The sequence below is a fragment of the Tripterygium wilfordii genome, chromosome 9 (genome assembly GCF_013401445.1).
Source record: "Tripterygium wilfordii isolate XIE 37 chromosome 9, ASM1340144v1, whole genome shotgun sequence".
NCBI classification, from domain to species: Eukaryota; Viridiplantae; Streptophyta; class Magnoliopsida; order Celastrales; family Celastraceae; genus Tripterygium; species Tripterygium wilfordii.
Genome location: NC_052240.1, coordinates 4,071,263 through 4,088,560, shown reverse-complemented (window position 1 = coordinate 4,088,560; position 17,298 = coordinate 4,071,263). Strand labels below are relative to the sequence as shown.

Sequence of the window (17,298 nt, the reverse complement as noted above, 5' to 3'; positions counted from 1 at the left end):
GATAGAAAGCCCAAAACCAATTTGTCACATTAAGATCTTGCGATTTATTTGATAGTTAAGCTGGAATTCACTTGGAAAAATCACTATTTAATTCTTAACAATCAACATTTCAAGGTAAATTTAATAAAAAATCATAATGATGGACTAGCATTTCGTAGCTAGGTCCATAGAATTACTTGGATCATTGTTTTATTAATTCGAAATTAAAACACTATATGTTTCATATTAATTAATTAGTACAAAAAAATTCATAGTTATTAGTTCCATTTGTAACAATAGCTTGGTAATCCATTATGTCTACATGGACCAGTTGGATAAATATCCCATATACATTCTCTACACTTATCTCTGCCATCCACATAGATATCGAATCAATGAAATTTCCTGACCATGAAGAGATACGATTGTGTGGTTTCAGCATATTTACTGTCATAAATATCGGTGCCAAAATCAAACTGATGAGAGGTTGGAGACTCAGTTCATCCGGTTCAATCGGTATAGCTAGTCAGCTGGTATAATGACATTGAAAAATTAAAAATATAACAAAACCTATAGATAAAAAATATTATAAAAATCTGAATATGCTTATATTCAAGTATTGACCTCTTGCCATATATTATATTCAAGTCATCCATCAACCTTTTCAACCCATCACATCACTTGTTTGTTTTGATATGTATTTTCCACATTTTGACTGATTTCATTGACATATAATTTCAATTTTTAACCATCAAACATACATTTTCTTCGAAAATAACATCTCATAGTAATTCTGTAATTAAGTGTGTTTTTGTGAGAGAATTATTGGGATGATCAGTAACCTCCTGGAAAGGCAAAACCGTGCGATCCCTATATATGTTTCGAGAAACGGATCTCCCAAAATGGATAATATTGTTGATCATGTGTATGGGATGGAAATTCTAGTAAGTTAGGTATAATTTAAGATTTAGAAATTATCTGTGAGAGAGTATTATTCAGGCTTTTATGGGTAGGTAATCATTATTCATAGGTATCCTCAGTGGTTGAGATAGGCGGGTGGAGTGGGGTCAAGTGACCCCACTCAATTTTTTTTAAAAAATTAATATATGTAATATGTTTGTTTTTATGATTGTGATTATTTGGGTTATTTTAACTAATATCATTTTATCCGCTTAGTAAGTTATTTTGGTATATAATTATTTATCATTATAGAAAGTGGGACCCCGGTGACAATCCATCCCAACTCTGCTACTGGGTACCCTTCCATTCGATGTCCCCTTTCATTAACTAAAAGAAATTAAACCCCAACAGGTAGTTACCTACCTAATTTTAGGGGAAAGATCATAGATAGATTATCTGGACTAGATCCTAGGAAGCGAAGTCTTGGTTCGAGGTATGCAAGTAGGAAAATCAATAGTGTAAATCTCTACTCGTGTCCCATATCCGTCTCACTAAAATATGTAACCTGTCACCGGATAAATTCCTACTCAGGTCTTCTATTCTTTTCCACCAAAATAGCTTTCCTGCGAGTAAATTCCTACTCCCTTATTCGCACATCCCGCCAGAATAATAGTCTACTCCAGTACTTTGTTTAACCTCATTTTCACACGTTTATTTTGAGTTGCATTTCCAATGAATGGCTTCATGCCAAGACACACGAAGTCATGGTAAATCCTTCATCATAGGAATATACAGACTCAGAGTGAAACATTTAGAATATTGTCCATTTATACTTTGCTTTAATTTGACCGTGAACTCGTATTTACATCTTTAGTGGTAAATGAAACCATAAACTCCACCATTTTATGGATGGTATCCATCTTCTGAGATGGGTGTCATGGGATGCCTAACACCTTTCTCATGCGTAAATAACCAGAAATTCACATGAATCTCTGGAATATAGACCAAACCTTATCTTGTAAGAGAAATGAGAAAGAAATAAAGCAGTTCATTATCATGTCCTCATGATTAAAATATGTTATATGACTACTTACTTGGTGTAGAAAATGTAATGAGAAATGTTATTTACACATCGAAAAAGTGTTAAGTTTATATCATTTTTAGAAATTTTTTATTAACATTTATATCCTTTATGACATATCTAATAATATGCCCTTAAATGAAAATAAATCAAGACAACAATCCTGATTTTCTTCTCAATAATCAACATGATCGTCCCAATTTTCTTCTCAGTAATCAACACAACGGTCAGCAAATATCCATCAACAAATAGCAGTTTCAAAACATACATACAATAAATGTTGTAGATCTCATTTCCCAGACTGGTAATGGTTAAAGAAACCCTTGAGCAAATCCATTATCATTGAAAGCAAAGACAATTAATATCTGTTACAATTTGCTGCAACGCTTCAAGGATTCAAGAATGAGCATGCCCAAGGAACCATGGCAGAAAATAACATCAAGTAGGAGGATGAATACACATGAGTAGTGTGAAACCATGGAAGAAAATATCTTCATTGCTCCTTTCACAGAGCCAAAACGCACACTAATCTGAAAGTTCCACTACATGTTAATTTTAAAACTTGCATTACAAACCCCAATTGAAAACTATGAGCACGAAAAAAAACAGTGGATTCTTGAAATTTGTAAATGATTACCTGATCCATCATGAAATTTCTAAATCATTACGTAATTTAGAAGTTATATGCGAGTCCATCGATGATAATGAATGCATTTCCATCCAACAAACAAGTGGCCCACATCCACTTACCCTTTAAATAGAAATCTCCCGACAAATTAAAGTGGTTGCAATAAGTCTTTAGAAGGTCGGTCTACCCTTTACATTATATAAGTTGGCCCACACTCCACTTTGCAGTTAATTGTATCCAGCTGGATATAGAAATTGCCACCAATATCCTCTACTTTAAATTGCTGACTATAGCATTTGTTGTCCAGACTCAATAATTGAAATAGAATAGTGGATGGACATCAAAATGTGGGTACTTATCCCAAGTGGTAGAATCGTGGATTAGTAATAAAATCGATGAGATTAGTGTGGAATCACAAGAAAATTAATGTAACTTTAATGGATGAATGCAAACAACTTATTAACGAGCTAAATACAAATAATAAGGAATAAAGTGCGGAAAATTTTAAAAGGGTCGAGAGCTCGGTAAATATGTGAACAAGTATCATACTAAAACAATAATAAATAAAATGATTAACTAAAAGCTGTAATTTTCAATCCTTCTCGGTGGATGTTCAATTCTCATGCTCAATGTAAAATTACAAACACAACCATTCACAACGAAATTATGTGATACCATCAATCATGCATATGCAATGAAAATTGGGCATGAAGACTTCAATACAAATACGAAGGTCATCGGGCTCATTGATTTACGATGAAAGCTTAGGGATAGACACCAAATCTTATTTATTAACATTCCTAACGAGGCTCGGCTTTGCTCACACCCTAGTTACACACTCAAAGACCAAATCACCATAATACCATACTCATTCAATAAATTCCACCAAAACCAATCATCCATACATATAATCAATAGCTATGCAATTTGACTCAAACAACTGAGAAAATCATGCATTGGACATTAATGACTTCTATTCAAGCATGCTAAATTGAGTTCCTAGATTACATGATGAATACATAACACACACTATATCAATTTTTATGAATTAATATTCTCCCTTGGGGCGTAGCCTAGTCGTCGAACCCGATTCACACTCCGAATCAAGAAAACACGATAAAAACATGTCAATTCATATGCACCCAACACATAAATACCACAAAATTGAAACAGAGATATCGAAGCTATGATTCTATAAATACCTTGAGCAATTGAATATCGCATCCGTCCTTCGGGATTAGAAACTAGAGAAGAAAACTAGCCACTCATGATTATTGCAATAAACATCCAATCTATTATCATCTAAATCAGAGTTTAAACAAAATAAAAGAGATGAACTAAGAGAAACAAAGAAATCTAGAGAGAGCTATTCTACACTACTCCTACTCCTAAGGTGGCTTGAATCCATTGAGAGAATGAGAACAATTAGGGTTTTAGCCCATTTTTCTAGCTAAAAATACCTAACAACCCTTACAAAAGTGTCCTCCATTGGTTACAATTGAAGATTCCCAAAAAGCCCTCAAAAATATGCTCTGAAAATCACAGGTCCGCGACAACTGTCTGAACGGCTCCTAGAGGTGTCCAGACAGCTAACCTTCAATAAATTTTGGCAAAGCCTCTGTCTTCATTTACTCTTTAAGTTGTCCATACAACTACTCTTAGGTGTCCGAATGCCTCTTCCTTTGCCTTGTTTTATAGAGCTCCTGGAGAAATTATGGTGCTAAAATTTGCCTAGATGTTTGGATACCTCCTTGTAACATTGCTTTGTAAGTGCTCTAACATGTTCGGATAAGTGAATAATTAAATTAAAATACACATAAGAACATTAACTAAACACTAGAACACCTAGATATTGGATACTCAATTTAGAGGTAAAACCAATAATCAAAAAGTAAAATGAAAGAGACATTACCAATAAAGGAGTGCCATTTTTTCCATGCTAACATGATTTTATCTTGCCATCAGTCCTTTCTCTGTAATGTCTCAATCAATTCTTCTCTCATTCACATGGTTGGAACAACGATATCATCATACAGTGCATGGAAACACGACCATCCCATTCAAAATGTGAGTCCTCTACAATAGGGGTGTAAACGAGTCAAGCTTTTAACGAACTGTTCGGGCTCGGGCTCGAGCTCGATTAGGCTCGGCTCGAGTTCGTTTAAGTTCGAGCTCGAGCCGAGCTCGAACAAAGGTAAAGGCTCGTTTAATATTCGAGCTCGAACTCGAGTTTTCAAGTGTTCGGCTCGAAAGCTCGATAAGAAGCTCGGTAATAATTAATTAAAATTTTAAAAAAATATATATACATTAAATATCAATTAATTATATATCTAGAATATTAATAAAATATTTTTGCTTGTTGATTCCTAACAAGTCAACATTCTAATGTAATTTTTTTGAGATTATGTTTGATTAGGGTTTATGGGATGGTTAAATGCTTGAGATAACATCATTCTTGTTTGAGCTCGAATTCGAACTCGTGAGTTCGTTCAAATTTTCGAGCTGAACGAGCCGAGCTCGAACACAATTTTGAGCTCGTCTCGAGCTCGAGCTCAAGCTCGAGCTTGTACCAATACATGTCGAGCCGAGCCTGAGCATGCTAATGTTTGGCTCGGCTCGGCTCGTTTACACCCCTACTCTACAATGTCAGTCTACATTATATAAGTTGGTCCACACTCCACTTGCAGTTAATTGTATCCAGCTTTATATAGAAATTGGCACCAATATCCTCTACTTTAAATTGCTACCTATAGCATTTGTTGTCCAGACTCAATAATTGAAATAGAATAGTCAAAAAGAAAAAATGAAAGAGACATTCCCAATAAAGGAGTGTCATTCTTTCAATGGAAAAACTGTTGTATCTTGCCATCAATCATGCTGAAGAGCACTCTTCCTTGTGCTTGTCCTAGTCCTACTTTGATGTTTTTGGTCCTCTTGTAGACTCTTGCAGACTTTTGATCTTCGGGATATTGAGTATGTATGCTAAAATGACATACCAAGAGTGACTCTTCAGTCTTGCCGAGGAGCTTTCCTATTCGCCTTTTTAGATGCTCATCCTAGGGTGCTCATCTTTTCATGTTCACCCTTCATGCCAGGTTTTATGACACGTGACAAATTTTGACAGGAGGTCATTTTAGTATCATCAGGGCTTTTCATATCATGTTGATGAACAATCTTGCTGACAACTTTTTCAACCCATCACATGTTTGCTTTGATATTTGTTTCCACATTTTGACTGATTTCATTGGGGTTAATAGGATATATTTGGTCACTAACAGATGATTCGTGTTTCTATATACACATCGAAAGTCATTTTGTGAGGAGTGATACTACTAGAGATCTTACATTATCAATTTATTACAAAATTAAGAATAAACATCACCTTGTAAGACAAATGAGAAATGATAAAAATGAATAAAGCAGTTGATTATCTTCTCTTTCCAGAACGAGTATTAATCTGAAATTGAGTTCCACTACAAGTAATTTTAAGACTCGCATAACAACCCCAATTGAAAACTATGAGCATGAATAGAATGTTCATACACGAATTTTCTAAATGCAATTATCTGATCCATCATGAAATTTCTAAGTCATTACGTGATTTAGAAGTTATTTTGCTGCATTTCTATCTAATAAACAAGTGACCCACGTCCACTAACCCTTTAAGGAAAAATCTACCGACAAAGTGAAAGTGGTTGCAATAAGTCCTTACTGTGTCAGTCTACATTATATAAGTTGGTCCACACTCTACCTGCGAAGTTACTTGTATCCAGCTGGATATAGAAATGGGTACCAATAGCATTTGTTGTCCAGATTCAATAATTTGAATTTGAAGGAGACATACTACCAATAAAAAGTGTATAACTCCTCAATACTGAAACACCACTCTTCTACCATCACTCCAAACAAACAAACAAACAAAAATGGCTGAAGCAATCTTGTTTAATCTTTCCGGAAAAATCCTGGAAAGTTTGGGATCTGTACTACTCCAAGAGCTTGGATCGCTATTTCATGTCAAAGATGAGCTCGCAAGACTTGAGCACGTTGTTTCTGCCATCAAAGTTAAACTTCTGGATGCTGAGGAGCAGAGTAGGAAGAGTAATGAGGTGGAGCACTGGCTTAAAGAGCTGAAATATGTTTTGTATGATGTGGATGACTTGCTAGATGCCTACTCCACCAAAATCTTGCAGCGAAATGCGATGAGTGGCCATAGAATGACAAAGGAGGTACGCATATTCTTTTCCCATTCCAATCAGTTTGCGGATCGTGTTAAGATAAGTCGAGAGATAAAATTTGTCAAGGAGAAACTAGATGATATTGCGAAGAACATGAGTAGCTTTAATTTTAGGGAGCAGAACTCGGAGGCAAGGGTTGAGAATTTTCGCAGGGAGCAGACTCATTCTTTCATAGATGCGAGTGATATTATTGGGAGAGGGCATGATAAAGAGAGGGTGATCAAGTTATTATCAGAGGTTAATGAGAATGAGAGTGTGTCTACGGTGGCAGTTGTTGGGCTTGGAGGACTGGGAAAGACAACATTGGCTCAATTAGTATTCAATGACGATGCCTTTAGCGCAGATTTCGAGCTAAAAATGTGGGTTCATGTTTCTGACATCTTTGATGTAAAAACGATTGTTGAGAAAATCTTAGTATCTAAAAGTGGAGAATTGGAGATGGAAACATTGCAACAGGAGCTTCGAAAAAAGATTGATGGAAAGAAATATTTGCTCGTCTTAGATGACTTGTGGAATGAGGATCTTGAAGATTGGCTAAAATTGAAAATATTGCTTGCAGGAGGTGCAAGGGGAAGCAGAATACTTGTGACTACACGAAGTGCAAAGGCTGCCGCAAGCACACAATCATTTCGGTCTTATGAGCTGAAAGGTCTGAATGAAGACGACTCTTGGTCTTTGTTTAGTAAAATGGTGCTTGGACAAAGAAATGAGTCAGAAGCTTCAATTTTCCAAGATATTGGGAGGGAGATTGTGAAGAAGTGCGTTGGGGTCCCTCTCGCAATAAGATCCATTGGAAGATTGTTGTACTTCAAAATGACAGAGTCTGAGTGGTTGCGTGTCAAAAATGAGTTTCTTGCAAATGCAAATCTAAGTATAAGAAAAGATTTGCAAGTTTTGAAGTTGAGTTATGATCATCTCCCTTCACATCTGAAGCATTGTTTCGCGTATTGCTCCTTATTTCCAAAAGGTTATTTATTCTATAAGAAAAATGTGATACAACTTTGGATAGCTCAAGGATTTGTACAATCCTCATGGGATGATCAACGTCTAGAAGATGCTGGAGATGAATATTTCTCGGAGTTACTTTGGAGGTCCTTTTTCCAAGACGCGAAAAAGGATTATTTGGGGAACATATGGGGATTCGAAATGCACGATCTCATGTGTGATCTTGCTCAATTAGTAGCGGGGACTGAGTGCTCCTTATCAACGTTGGATGCAAAAATTGTTGATGCAAGAACTCGACATGTATCATCCCTTTTCATTTCTAGTCCAAGTAGCTCATCATTGGTCTTTCCTATTGGCTTGCTTAAAGCCAATAGAACGAGGACACTTCTTTTGCCGGTTCAAAGTCACATTAGTCGTGAGAAGAGACATTCAAATTCCGATACAATTTTTTCAACTCTCAGATGCTTGCGTACGTTGGATTTGAGATACTTCAAATTCAAAAGTTTGTCTGATTCCATAGGTAAACTAAAGCATTTGAGGTATCTTCGTATTTCTGGTAATGATCTTATTGAACAGCTGCCTAGTTGCATCTGGAAATTGCAAAATTTGCAGACGCTCATACTATCTTATTGTTCTAAGCTTTTGGAATTGCCGAGTGAGATAACAAAAATAGCAAGCCTGAGGCATATTGAGATTGATGGATGTCATAGTCTGAAGCATATGCCGCACGGGTTGGGAAAGTTGAGTTCTCTTCAGACTTTGTCCTTGTTTGTAGTCGGTAACAGTCAAAGTTCTGCGTCAAGACAGGGAGCTGGGCTTTGGGAACTCAACATGCTGAATAACTTGAGAGAAACGCTTGTAATTCGTCAATTAGAAAATGCGGCCATTGCTTTGAACACTGCCTACTTGAAGGAAAAGGAATATCTACAATCGTTGAGCTTGTGTTGGAGTGATAAAGACAATGTTGATGTTGATGTTGATGTTGATGAGAGTGAAATGTTGTTGGAAGCTCTACGACCACATCCAAATTTGAAAAAATTGAAGATAACGTTTTTTGGTGGTCTGAAAATCCCCAATTGGATTTCCTCACTTCGAAATGTGGTTTCTATTAAATTAGTTGGGTGCAAAAGGTGCCAACACATCCCAAAGTTGGACCATCTCCTTTCTCTCAAAGAGCTCACTCTTACTCAATTGCATGCCCTAGAATACATATCCGATTCTATGACCACATCAACCACATTTTTCCCATCATTAGAGGAGCTCATACTGAAGGATTGTGGAAATATGAGGGGATGGTGGAGAGCAATTGATGTTGAGATTCCTCAGTTTCAACGCCTTTCTCAATTGGAAATCGAGAATTGCCCTAAGTTGACGTCAATGCCATTGTTTCCATTTGTCACATATTTGAAGTTGAAAAATGCCAGCCCAAAACCATTGCAACAGACACTTGCGATGCTCAAGATGAACATGGCTGCAGCACCCTCCAAAATGCTCTCCTTTCATGTCTCTCAAGTTGAAGATCTAAAATCTCATCTAGACCAGTGGCTACAATGCTTCCCTTCTCTTCATTTTTTATCTATTTTTGATTGCCCAGGACTAACATTTCTGCCTCGACATCTGAAACATCTTTGCTCTCTCAAGATTTTGTATCTTGTGAATGCGGAGGACCTTGATCCCTCTAGTGGGGATGACAAGGGTGAAGACTTCCAATGGCAACATCTTACAAGCCTTGATACACTATCATTCTCTGGGCTTCCAAAAATGCTTGCTCTGCCCTCAGCGCTCCAACATGTTACAACTCTTCAACGTCTGACGATATCAAGTTGTCCAACTTTAAAGGATTTACCTACGTGGCTACCCAATCTCAACGCACTCCACATACTTGAAGTCGAAGATTGCCCTGAATTGAAATCAATGCCAGATGGGATGCCTCGTCTCACTTCTTTGAGGGAGTTAGAAATCAGAAGTTGTGGCCAATTGTCGAAAAGATGTCGAAAAAACGAAGGCGAAGATTGGCCCAAGATTGCTCACGTCCCAGTTGTATTTGTGGATGGTGAAAGACAGTCGCTACGGGCCTGAGTAAAGATGCTGGGCTGCATCGGATGGGAAAAGTTCAAGTGCGGGTGAGGAATGCATTATTGGAATGTTATTATTATTTTTGTTGTTGGTTTCTGATGAATACCCATCATCAGTATCTTCTAACTCTGTTGGTGGGTTTGTTTTCCTCAAGTTATATAAGCTCTTTTGACTTCAAAACTAGGTGTTATTATTATTTTCTTAAATTCCAATGTCACACTTGATTTTATGAAGCGAAGCAATACATTATTCTAGAAACTTGCAATTGAATTTATCAAGGGAAGGGAGCTAATTCAAGAGGAGAAAATTTGCAGGTATTATTATTCCAGAAACTTGCGATAAGAGTTTTATCAGGCGAGCTTATTCAACAAAAAGAAATCTAATGACTTCAAACTTGCACCTCATGAAGATTTTGATAAGAGACCTCGTGCAAGAGGCAAGAGCTGTATGAAACTCTCATTTATTCAATCAACAATGAGAGCAATTATTTACTTATTCAAATTAATGCTATACAATTATCAAAATTTAGCCAATGGACTGATAAAAATGAAAATACCAAAGAGTTTTCCGTAGCAGCCAAACTCAAACAACTTCAAGAAATTATGTACAAAGAAGATCAAAGGCGACAAACAAGATCTAATCAGAAGATACAATGTATAACGAGGAAGCTGATGCGGCACGAATCAGTGAAAGAAGAATGTCAATGAACGGCAGATGCTCCCTTGCAAACAATGATTCCTTCAAGAGACCAAATAACCCAAAATGAAGAAATGCCTAGGCTCAAAGCATCCACCATTTCTTCTTCTTCTTCTCCACAAGAGGCATCTCTGCACATGAATCAACGATAAATAAGAAAATTGTTTCTGAATAGTGGATATAAACCCAACATGGAAAAGAAAAATCAATGCAACCTAGGAATCAGAATCAGGACAATAATAGTCAATTAAACCAGCATGGAATATATATATGAAAAGATGCAAATGTGTTTTCATTTCATTTTATCATTTTATTAAAGTCCTCGTAGTCCAACCAATGGGTTTCAGGTCTATTACCACTTACTAGGAACGCTATTAAAAACACAGGGCTACCCCACCTTCTTCAAAAATTAATGATTAAAATATGGTGATACTTTAGTCTTCTCAGCGTAATGACATCATTGGGACTCTCTTAACAAGCATTCTAATATCGTAAGTTTTTTCTTGGATATAGAAACGAAAGCAAAAAACACTACTCATATGCCTCATCGATATATTTCACATTTATATCTCCTTCCAGTCAAAGATATTATTGAAGCATAGTTTGCTGAGTGGAAAAATGGGAAGAGAAAAACATTTTAGTGAGTTCTTTTTTTAATTCCATGGAAAGTATTCGATATTGTCTTGATTGAGTAAAGAAAAGGGACTCGGCTATATCCCCATCATTAATAGGTAGTTTCCAAATGTTTCACAAAAAGCAAGCCCGTATACCTGCTCTCAAAATTTGGCCTCTGTCAGAAGTTATAAAAAATAGAGCATCATCATTGTTACAGAGGTTTCAAAGTTTTTCCCCCCATAAATTCACTCATGCTTCAAGTCAGATTAATGTTTTATAGCAATAAGATTACCATATTGTACTTTTAGATTAACTTATGAACAGATAAAACAACAGTAAACAAGGTGAAAAATCCAGGTTAAACCCAAAATATAGTAATCCAACTTGTACGCATCCCATCTAATTGTTTCATTATGTGCAAAATGAGTTGTTTGCAAATATTACCTCCTTCTGGATATATTGAATTGTAGTGCACCTCAGCCCAAAAGCTCAAGAAAATAACTGCATGGAAGGGAATGGAAAAAGAAAATCTCAGACGTATTGTCAATAAGACGTCATATGACAAGGCTAGAAAATCAAGAAGTGAAATATTCATTGAGATGATTGTATTTGCTAAATCATTCTAGCCTAACCAGGAAGAAATTCATAACCGGGTAACCAGATACTAAAGCACAATACAACTACAGCTGATAAGGACCACAATCAACTACAGTATATTACAGCTCTCACCAACCCCTTCTCAAATGGTGACTAGGATATTCAGCTGGTTGTTAAGAGAAAAGAGGGTTTACTTTGCAGCTAGGGCGAATGGTTTGCAGTAAAAATAACAGGCAGTCCAGACTTGTCACACTCCTGAGGAAACAGGAAATGATCTTATCACACTTGTTGATACTAAAGAATAAATATGGAACTATGCCAAAAATAACATGTATTTCTTTTCTAACAAGGGCTAATAAAAACTTCTGCGACAAGTAGCTTGAAACTTTCAACAAATATGTTGTTAAATTTTGTTTCAGCTGGAATAATATCAATCACAAGTTCACAACCTTGAAATCTTAATGACACTTACATGATAAGGTCAAATAGCAGGAATTTTTTTATTATACACACACAGACATACATTGACAAGACAAGGATGCAAGGCAACTATATCCTTTAAGTAGGTAATCTACCCAGAGTCGTGAAATGCAAATTTACCTCACTTCAAAGACGTGCACACAATCCTCTATCAAATTGAAATTGGGATTGCTCATACAAAATAAAAGGGGATTTAATGTACACAAAAAGACTTTGAAGCCCTACCTCTTTTGGACTTTAGCATGCTAGGGAGAATCTCAATGTAACATGTATTCTTGAATGAAGTAATGACAAATATCTTGACACCAAACTGCAAGTACATGGCAAACTGCATTAGCCATAAGCTGAACCATGGAGGGATAGGCAAACCAATAGAACAATCCAGCTTGGATTAATAATTAATCTATATGTCATCGTCCCCAGGAACAAAGCCAAAAAAAATGGACTTAGTTTTTTAATTATAAAGTTAATGTAAAATTTATCCATTATAACTGTCTCCAGTCCCAACTCATAGAACCACTTGTGTTTTCTCCGTCAAAGGAATAAAAAAATGGAGCATAACATATTCCCGTTTTAAACATAAAGACCTTAAAAACCCAAATTTCTACAGAAGATCCTCTAAAATTGAAGCTCAAATCAACTGATTTAAGCATAAGGTATGCCTGTTTGCTCATGTGATAACTTATTTTATAAACTACCTGTGAAGTTAAATTACCAAAATATTTGAACTTTGGTATTACGTGTTAAAGGATTGAATACCAAATATTCACTCAAGAAAGACCAAATAATCAGAACACAAATCGAACAAGGAAGGGGAATAGAAAAATAAAGTTTTAACTTGTTTGTACCCAATCTGCAGCAGCCTGCAATGTGACATGATCACCCCATTCACCAGTCCTAGTTTATCCAAATCAGGAAGAAACAAATTAAGGATGACATAGTCAAAGCGCTAGAAAGTAAAGAACAAAAAATTAAATAAAAAAAGGGCAACGAGATTATACTTGCTCATTTTCTTCAAATAGCCATCATAAGCCATTGGAACATAGCCCTCGTACAAATCTGGATGAGTCTTTAGCTGCTCAAATCAAAATGGTCAATAGAGAAGCATCAAACTTCATGCTAAGATGTACAATGATGTGTGTGACCAATGACACTGGTGTAAAATTGGCTCAAATTCAGCTTTTAAGAAGTATGCTTATTTGAACTCAAAAAACCTGATTAACGATTTGCTCTCTCACAAATCTGTGGTGATCAGAAGAACGATACAGTTGATCAGATAAAGATCGGAACTGCAAAAGTATGAAACTAATAAGAAACCTTGAGCTAAGAAGATGGACGATTGGTATTCAAGTAAGAAAAACAAGGTCGGTCTTTCATAAAATACATATAAGATTTTCAGGTAGAAATGGATTAGAATTAGCTCACAAAAATTAAACAAAATCTGCAATACATAAAAGTAAACCAATAATGATGTTCTCAAATTTGGCCTGCCTTTGGACTATAACAGGCAACAACATATCAGAACGCTTGGACTATTGCCACTCAAAAATCATAGAATGACTGCTTAAGATCCACGGTTTGTGATAGAAAAACATAAACGCTGTTTAGATGCATTTTAAACAGCAAACAACATGATTTAGGCAATATTGTTACTTACCCCTGAGCAAGGTGAAAATTGAACAAATTTTACACTTGCAGTTAAACAAAAAAGAAACCATCATATACGCTTGAAATTCTTTGCAAGAGATTCGCCACATTAAAAAAGTGAATGCCTACGTGGTACAAAGGGCATTCAAAGGTACAATCAGCTTGGAAAAATTATAAATAGAACCCTAACCTAAAAGATATTTTACCATTCACTAAACATTCATTTGCCATGTGTTTGAAAACTGGCTTAGAGTAACATATTTAGTATAGATAAACAAAAATTAGAACTAACAACTTTCTAATAAAAATTAGAATTACAGACTTTTGATAGAAAACTTCATATTCAACCACAACAGAACTGCTTTTCCCAACAAAAAAAAGGAGGGAATCAATAATTATGTACAATCATGAGCCATGTCTACATAAGCATCAAATTTTGAATCAAGAGACTAACCTGACAGTTACCATCTCCTTGAACCTTATTCTCTACCAGATCATATAACTGCAGTCTAAAACAAACCAAACATCCAACATCAAATGTGATTCCGGAAAAGGAGAAGAGGGAAGGGTGTGACTGAGAATTCATCAAAATGACCTGTCGAGCAGTCTTTGGTGATCTGATATCTCTTCATCAGGTGATGGTAACTCTCCATTTATTTTAGGAACATGCTGCAAAAAATTTTGCCATTCATTTGAATCAATTGCTTTACCAGTTTGGAATTTGTTGCAACAATAGCCTTCTCCAAACAACAATTAAATCATCTCACTAACAAACAACCAAAACTCAAAAAAAAGAGCTTTTGCCCTTGTGGTAGCCGTTTAACAAATAGATTATCCATTTGACGGGAATAATACAACCCACAAATTTTATACTTACAGGAACAGGGACCATGTCATTCAACCTCTTGCCTAGTTCACCATCAAGAGCTGACTCATCCACTATGTCTAAGGAACCAAATAAGGTATCAACAGAGTTTGACGTCTCTGGCCTATTTAAAGATGGACCGGAAATTCGCATTTCACCACCCTCTTTACTTTTCATTTTGATGGAAACCTTATTTTCTTCTTCCTTTTCCCAATGCTCATCTACCTGTTTTTGGTTTTTGCTTTCACCGTCTCTCCCTTGCTGATCTTTGTTATCACCTATAAATTGTCAATGTCACTAGACTGAACAAAGGGAGTGCATATAAAAAAAATACTATGACACAGCAGAACCATTTTCCCCACCAGAAGTAGCATGTCTTCCATGATGAGAACGCCAGTTCTGTTGAACAATGGATTCCTTCTCAGAATTATACATTCCAGATGCTTCAGCAGCGGCAACTCGTGAAAGTTCTTCTTGGAAAGCACGTGCAATGACTGCATCATTATCTACATTTGTATATAATACTTTATCATAACCTTCTCTCATAAACCGCAATTGACATCTGCCTGTTTCATGCTGTGCCACACTACCATCATAACCTTCACTAATATACCCAACTTGACTTCCGTCTGTTTCATATTGTGTAACACTACCTGAACCAACATTAGGAATTGCACAAACATTAATATGATGGAGACCCCATCGAACTACATCTGGATCTGGATCATGTGTAATCATTTTGTTCCTACAATGAAAAAAAAAAAAAGAAAAAACTCAGTTGGTACAGTTATATACTATGCAAAGACTTCAAATCACCAGAAGGAAACATATCAAGTAGCCATGACCAGGTTTAGGACACCATGATGTAAATAATCCAGGCTAAAGAAACCGAGTAGGCGAGTGGCACTCACCTTATCAAATGGTTGCCTTAGAAACCACTTAACATGTAGTTTGACCGATGAACTGCAACAAACAAATGAGGAAAAATTTTCATAAAACATTGACATGATTTCAGCACTGTCAATGTGAAAAAGATTTAACAAAATTTATAAGAAGAGGAACAAGAGAATCTGACACAAATTTTCTCAATCATAATTTCTAAAAACTGATATTTTTACCAACCAATACGGAACTCAGACACAAATAATCGGCATCATAATTCCTCACATCCATATTTCATAACTCAAGTGCAATCATTTTTTGAAATCCAACTAAAGGAGTCAAACTGACATTACCCAGAAATAAATATGCATACAGTTGAAGCCAATAATACGCAACCAGCAATCAAAAAATTTGAAACTTCATACATGCCATTTAAGGCAAAAGTTCAGAATCAGAAACATAGTGGCAACTAAACCTCGACAATCATCAACTTGTAAATCCTCATATCACAATCAACCCCCACAAGCCACAAAACCAAATAAATGAATCCGCAATTAACAAGTTTTGTATATAACACCAGATTCCTGCAACATATTCCACTAAATTTGAAAAAGCATGATCAATCTCTTTTCTTGAACCCAAAAAAAAATTACCCCTAAACCCTAAAATTCCCGTCTTCGAAACCAAACAAGAAGTTTTTATTTCTTCTTTTGTTTTGCATTCAAATATTTCAATTAATCAATACCTGTGATTTTCGAAAGAAAGGAGAGCCAGAACAGAAAAGAGAGAGCGTTGGGGGAAAGGATGGCGATTGATCAGGCGTCCAATCTTGAAATTCCGTTGGCTCCCTTGTATTTGTTAATCCCCAAACCGTCACTGCAAAGGATTGTTCGGCGTGTTTTTCTCATTAACCGGCGAGCATCCGTTTATGCCACGTGTCGCCCTGTTAATACCTTATTAGTTGCTAATTGAACGTTGCTTTGTTTCATTGATTATCCTTAAATTCCGAAATTAATTATATTGATGCTAATTATTAAAGAATGGAAAACTCTTTTTCTTATAGGATAGAAAAATATGATACAAATAATGCTACGTCCATCCATAATAAAACTCTATTTTATCAACAAATCTATATAATATGTAAAATAGTTATTGATTATAAACACACGTATATTATTCATTTAACATCTAAGACTCCATATTGATTGGGAGTTAAATCAAGGTCACGTTTTTGGTGGATGAAACATTATTTGTATCATCGTACGATATAATATTTTGTGATGGAATTAATAATGAAGAGTATTTGTGAAAAGATAACACAATATTAAAATTAAAATTTATGTAAATGCGACTAATAAATTCAAATCATTGAAAAATACAGCATATAAATGTATGAGACATGAAAAATTCTAACTCAAGGCCCAATTCTTCATGGCATAGATAACACTAATTGCCTACCATGTTCATAAAAATATTTATTGGATTTTTTAATGGATTTAAATGATTAAATATACTTCCATGTTCATCCCTACTTTTTTTTTTTAAATACCACACAGAATTATATTTACGATTGAAATCGAACATTATACACACATATGCATAACCTAACCCGATTGATAACCAAACCAACTCTCGTTGCTAATTTGATTACTACTTATCCTTGCACTAAGTC

General features: G+C 35.6%; 2 protein-coding genes and 1 long non-coding RNA gene across 3 annotated transcripts; 1 reads left to right on the top strand and 2 right to left on the bottom strand.

Moving 5' to 3' along the window:
• Positions 1–2,148: 2,148 nt before the first annotated feature.
• LOC120006503 lies at positions 2,149–4,309 on the bottom strand. The gene is made up of 2 exons (XR_005470025.1): positions 2,598–4,309; positions 2,149–2,490 (listed from the first exon to the last, which is right to left on the bottom strand). It is a non-coding gene; the product is annotated as an uncharacterized LOC120006503 (long non-coding RNA).
• Positions 4,310–6,372: 2,063 nt separating this feature from the next.
• On the top strand, positions 6,373–10,077 carry LOC120005745 (putative disease resistance protein RGA4). The gene has a single exon (XM_038855553.1). The coding sequence runs from the start codon at positions 6,512–6,514 to the stop codon at positions 9,845–9,847; it is 3,336 nt and encodes a 1,111-aa protein (XP_038711481.1). The 5' UTR covers positions 6,373–6,511; the 3' UTR covers positions 9,848–10,077.
• A 289-nt stretch (positions 10,078–10,366) lies between these two features.
• LOC120005748 (OVARIAN TUMOR DOMAIN-containing deubiquitinating enzyme 9-like) lies at positions 10,367–16,569 on the bottom strand. The gene is made up of 12 exons (XM_038855557.1): positions 16,372–16,569; positions 15,656–15,707; positions 15,107–15,489; positions 14,757–15,022; positions 14,475–14,548; positions 14,334–14,388; positions 13,447–13,521; positions 13,234–13,307; positions 13,081–13,129; positions 12,458–12,542; positions 11,600–11,656; positions 10,367–10,671 (listed from the first exon to the last, which is right to left on the bottom strand). Exons 3-12 carry the CDS (start codon positions 15,480–15,482, stop codon positions 10,625–10,627), a joined length of 1,158 nt encoding a protein of 385 aa, XP_038711485.1. The 5' UTR covers positions 15,483–15,489; positions 15,656–15,707; positions 16,372–16,569; the 3' UTR covers positions 10,367–10,624.
• Positions 16,570–17,298: the final 729 nt, after the last annotated feature.

Excerpts from the sequence above, each read along its gene's own strand:
- LOC120005748 (XM_038855557.1), bottom strand. The coding sequence starts at position 15,482 with ATGATTACACATGATCCAGATCCAGATGTAGTTCGATGGGGTCTCCAT. Across the intron at positions 12,543-13,080 it reads TGCAGGCTGCTGCAGATTGG|TTTGGTGTCAAGATATTTGT; the intron begins GTACAAACAAGT and ends ATGTACTTGCAG. Across the intron at positions 10,672-11,599 it reads TTCAATATATCCAGAAGGAG|AGATGCCTCTTGTGGAGAAG; the intron begins GTAATATTTGCA and ends ATTCATGTGCAG.
- LOC120005745 (XM_038855553.1), top strand. The coding sequence starts at position 6,512 with ATGGCTGAAGCAATCTTGTTTAATCTTTCCGGAAAAATCCTGGAAAGT.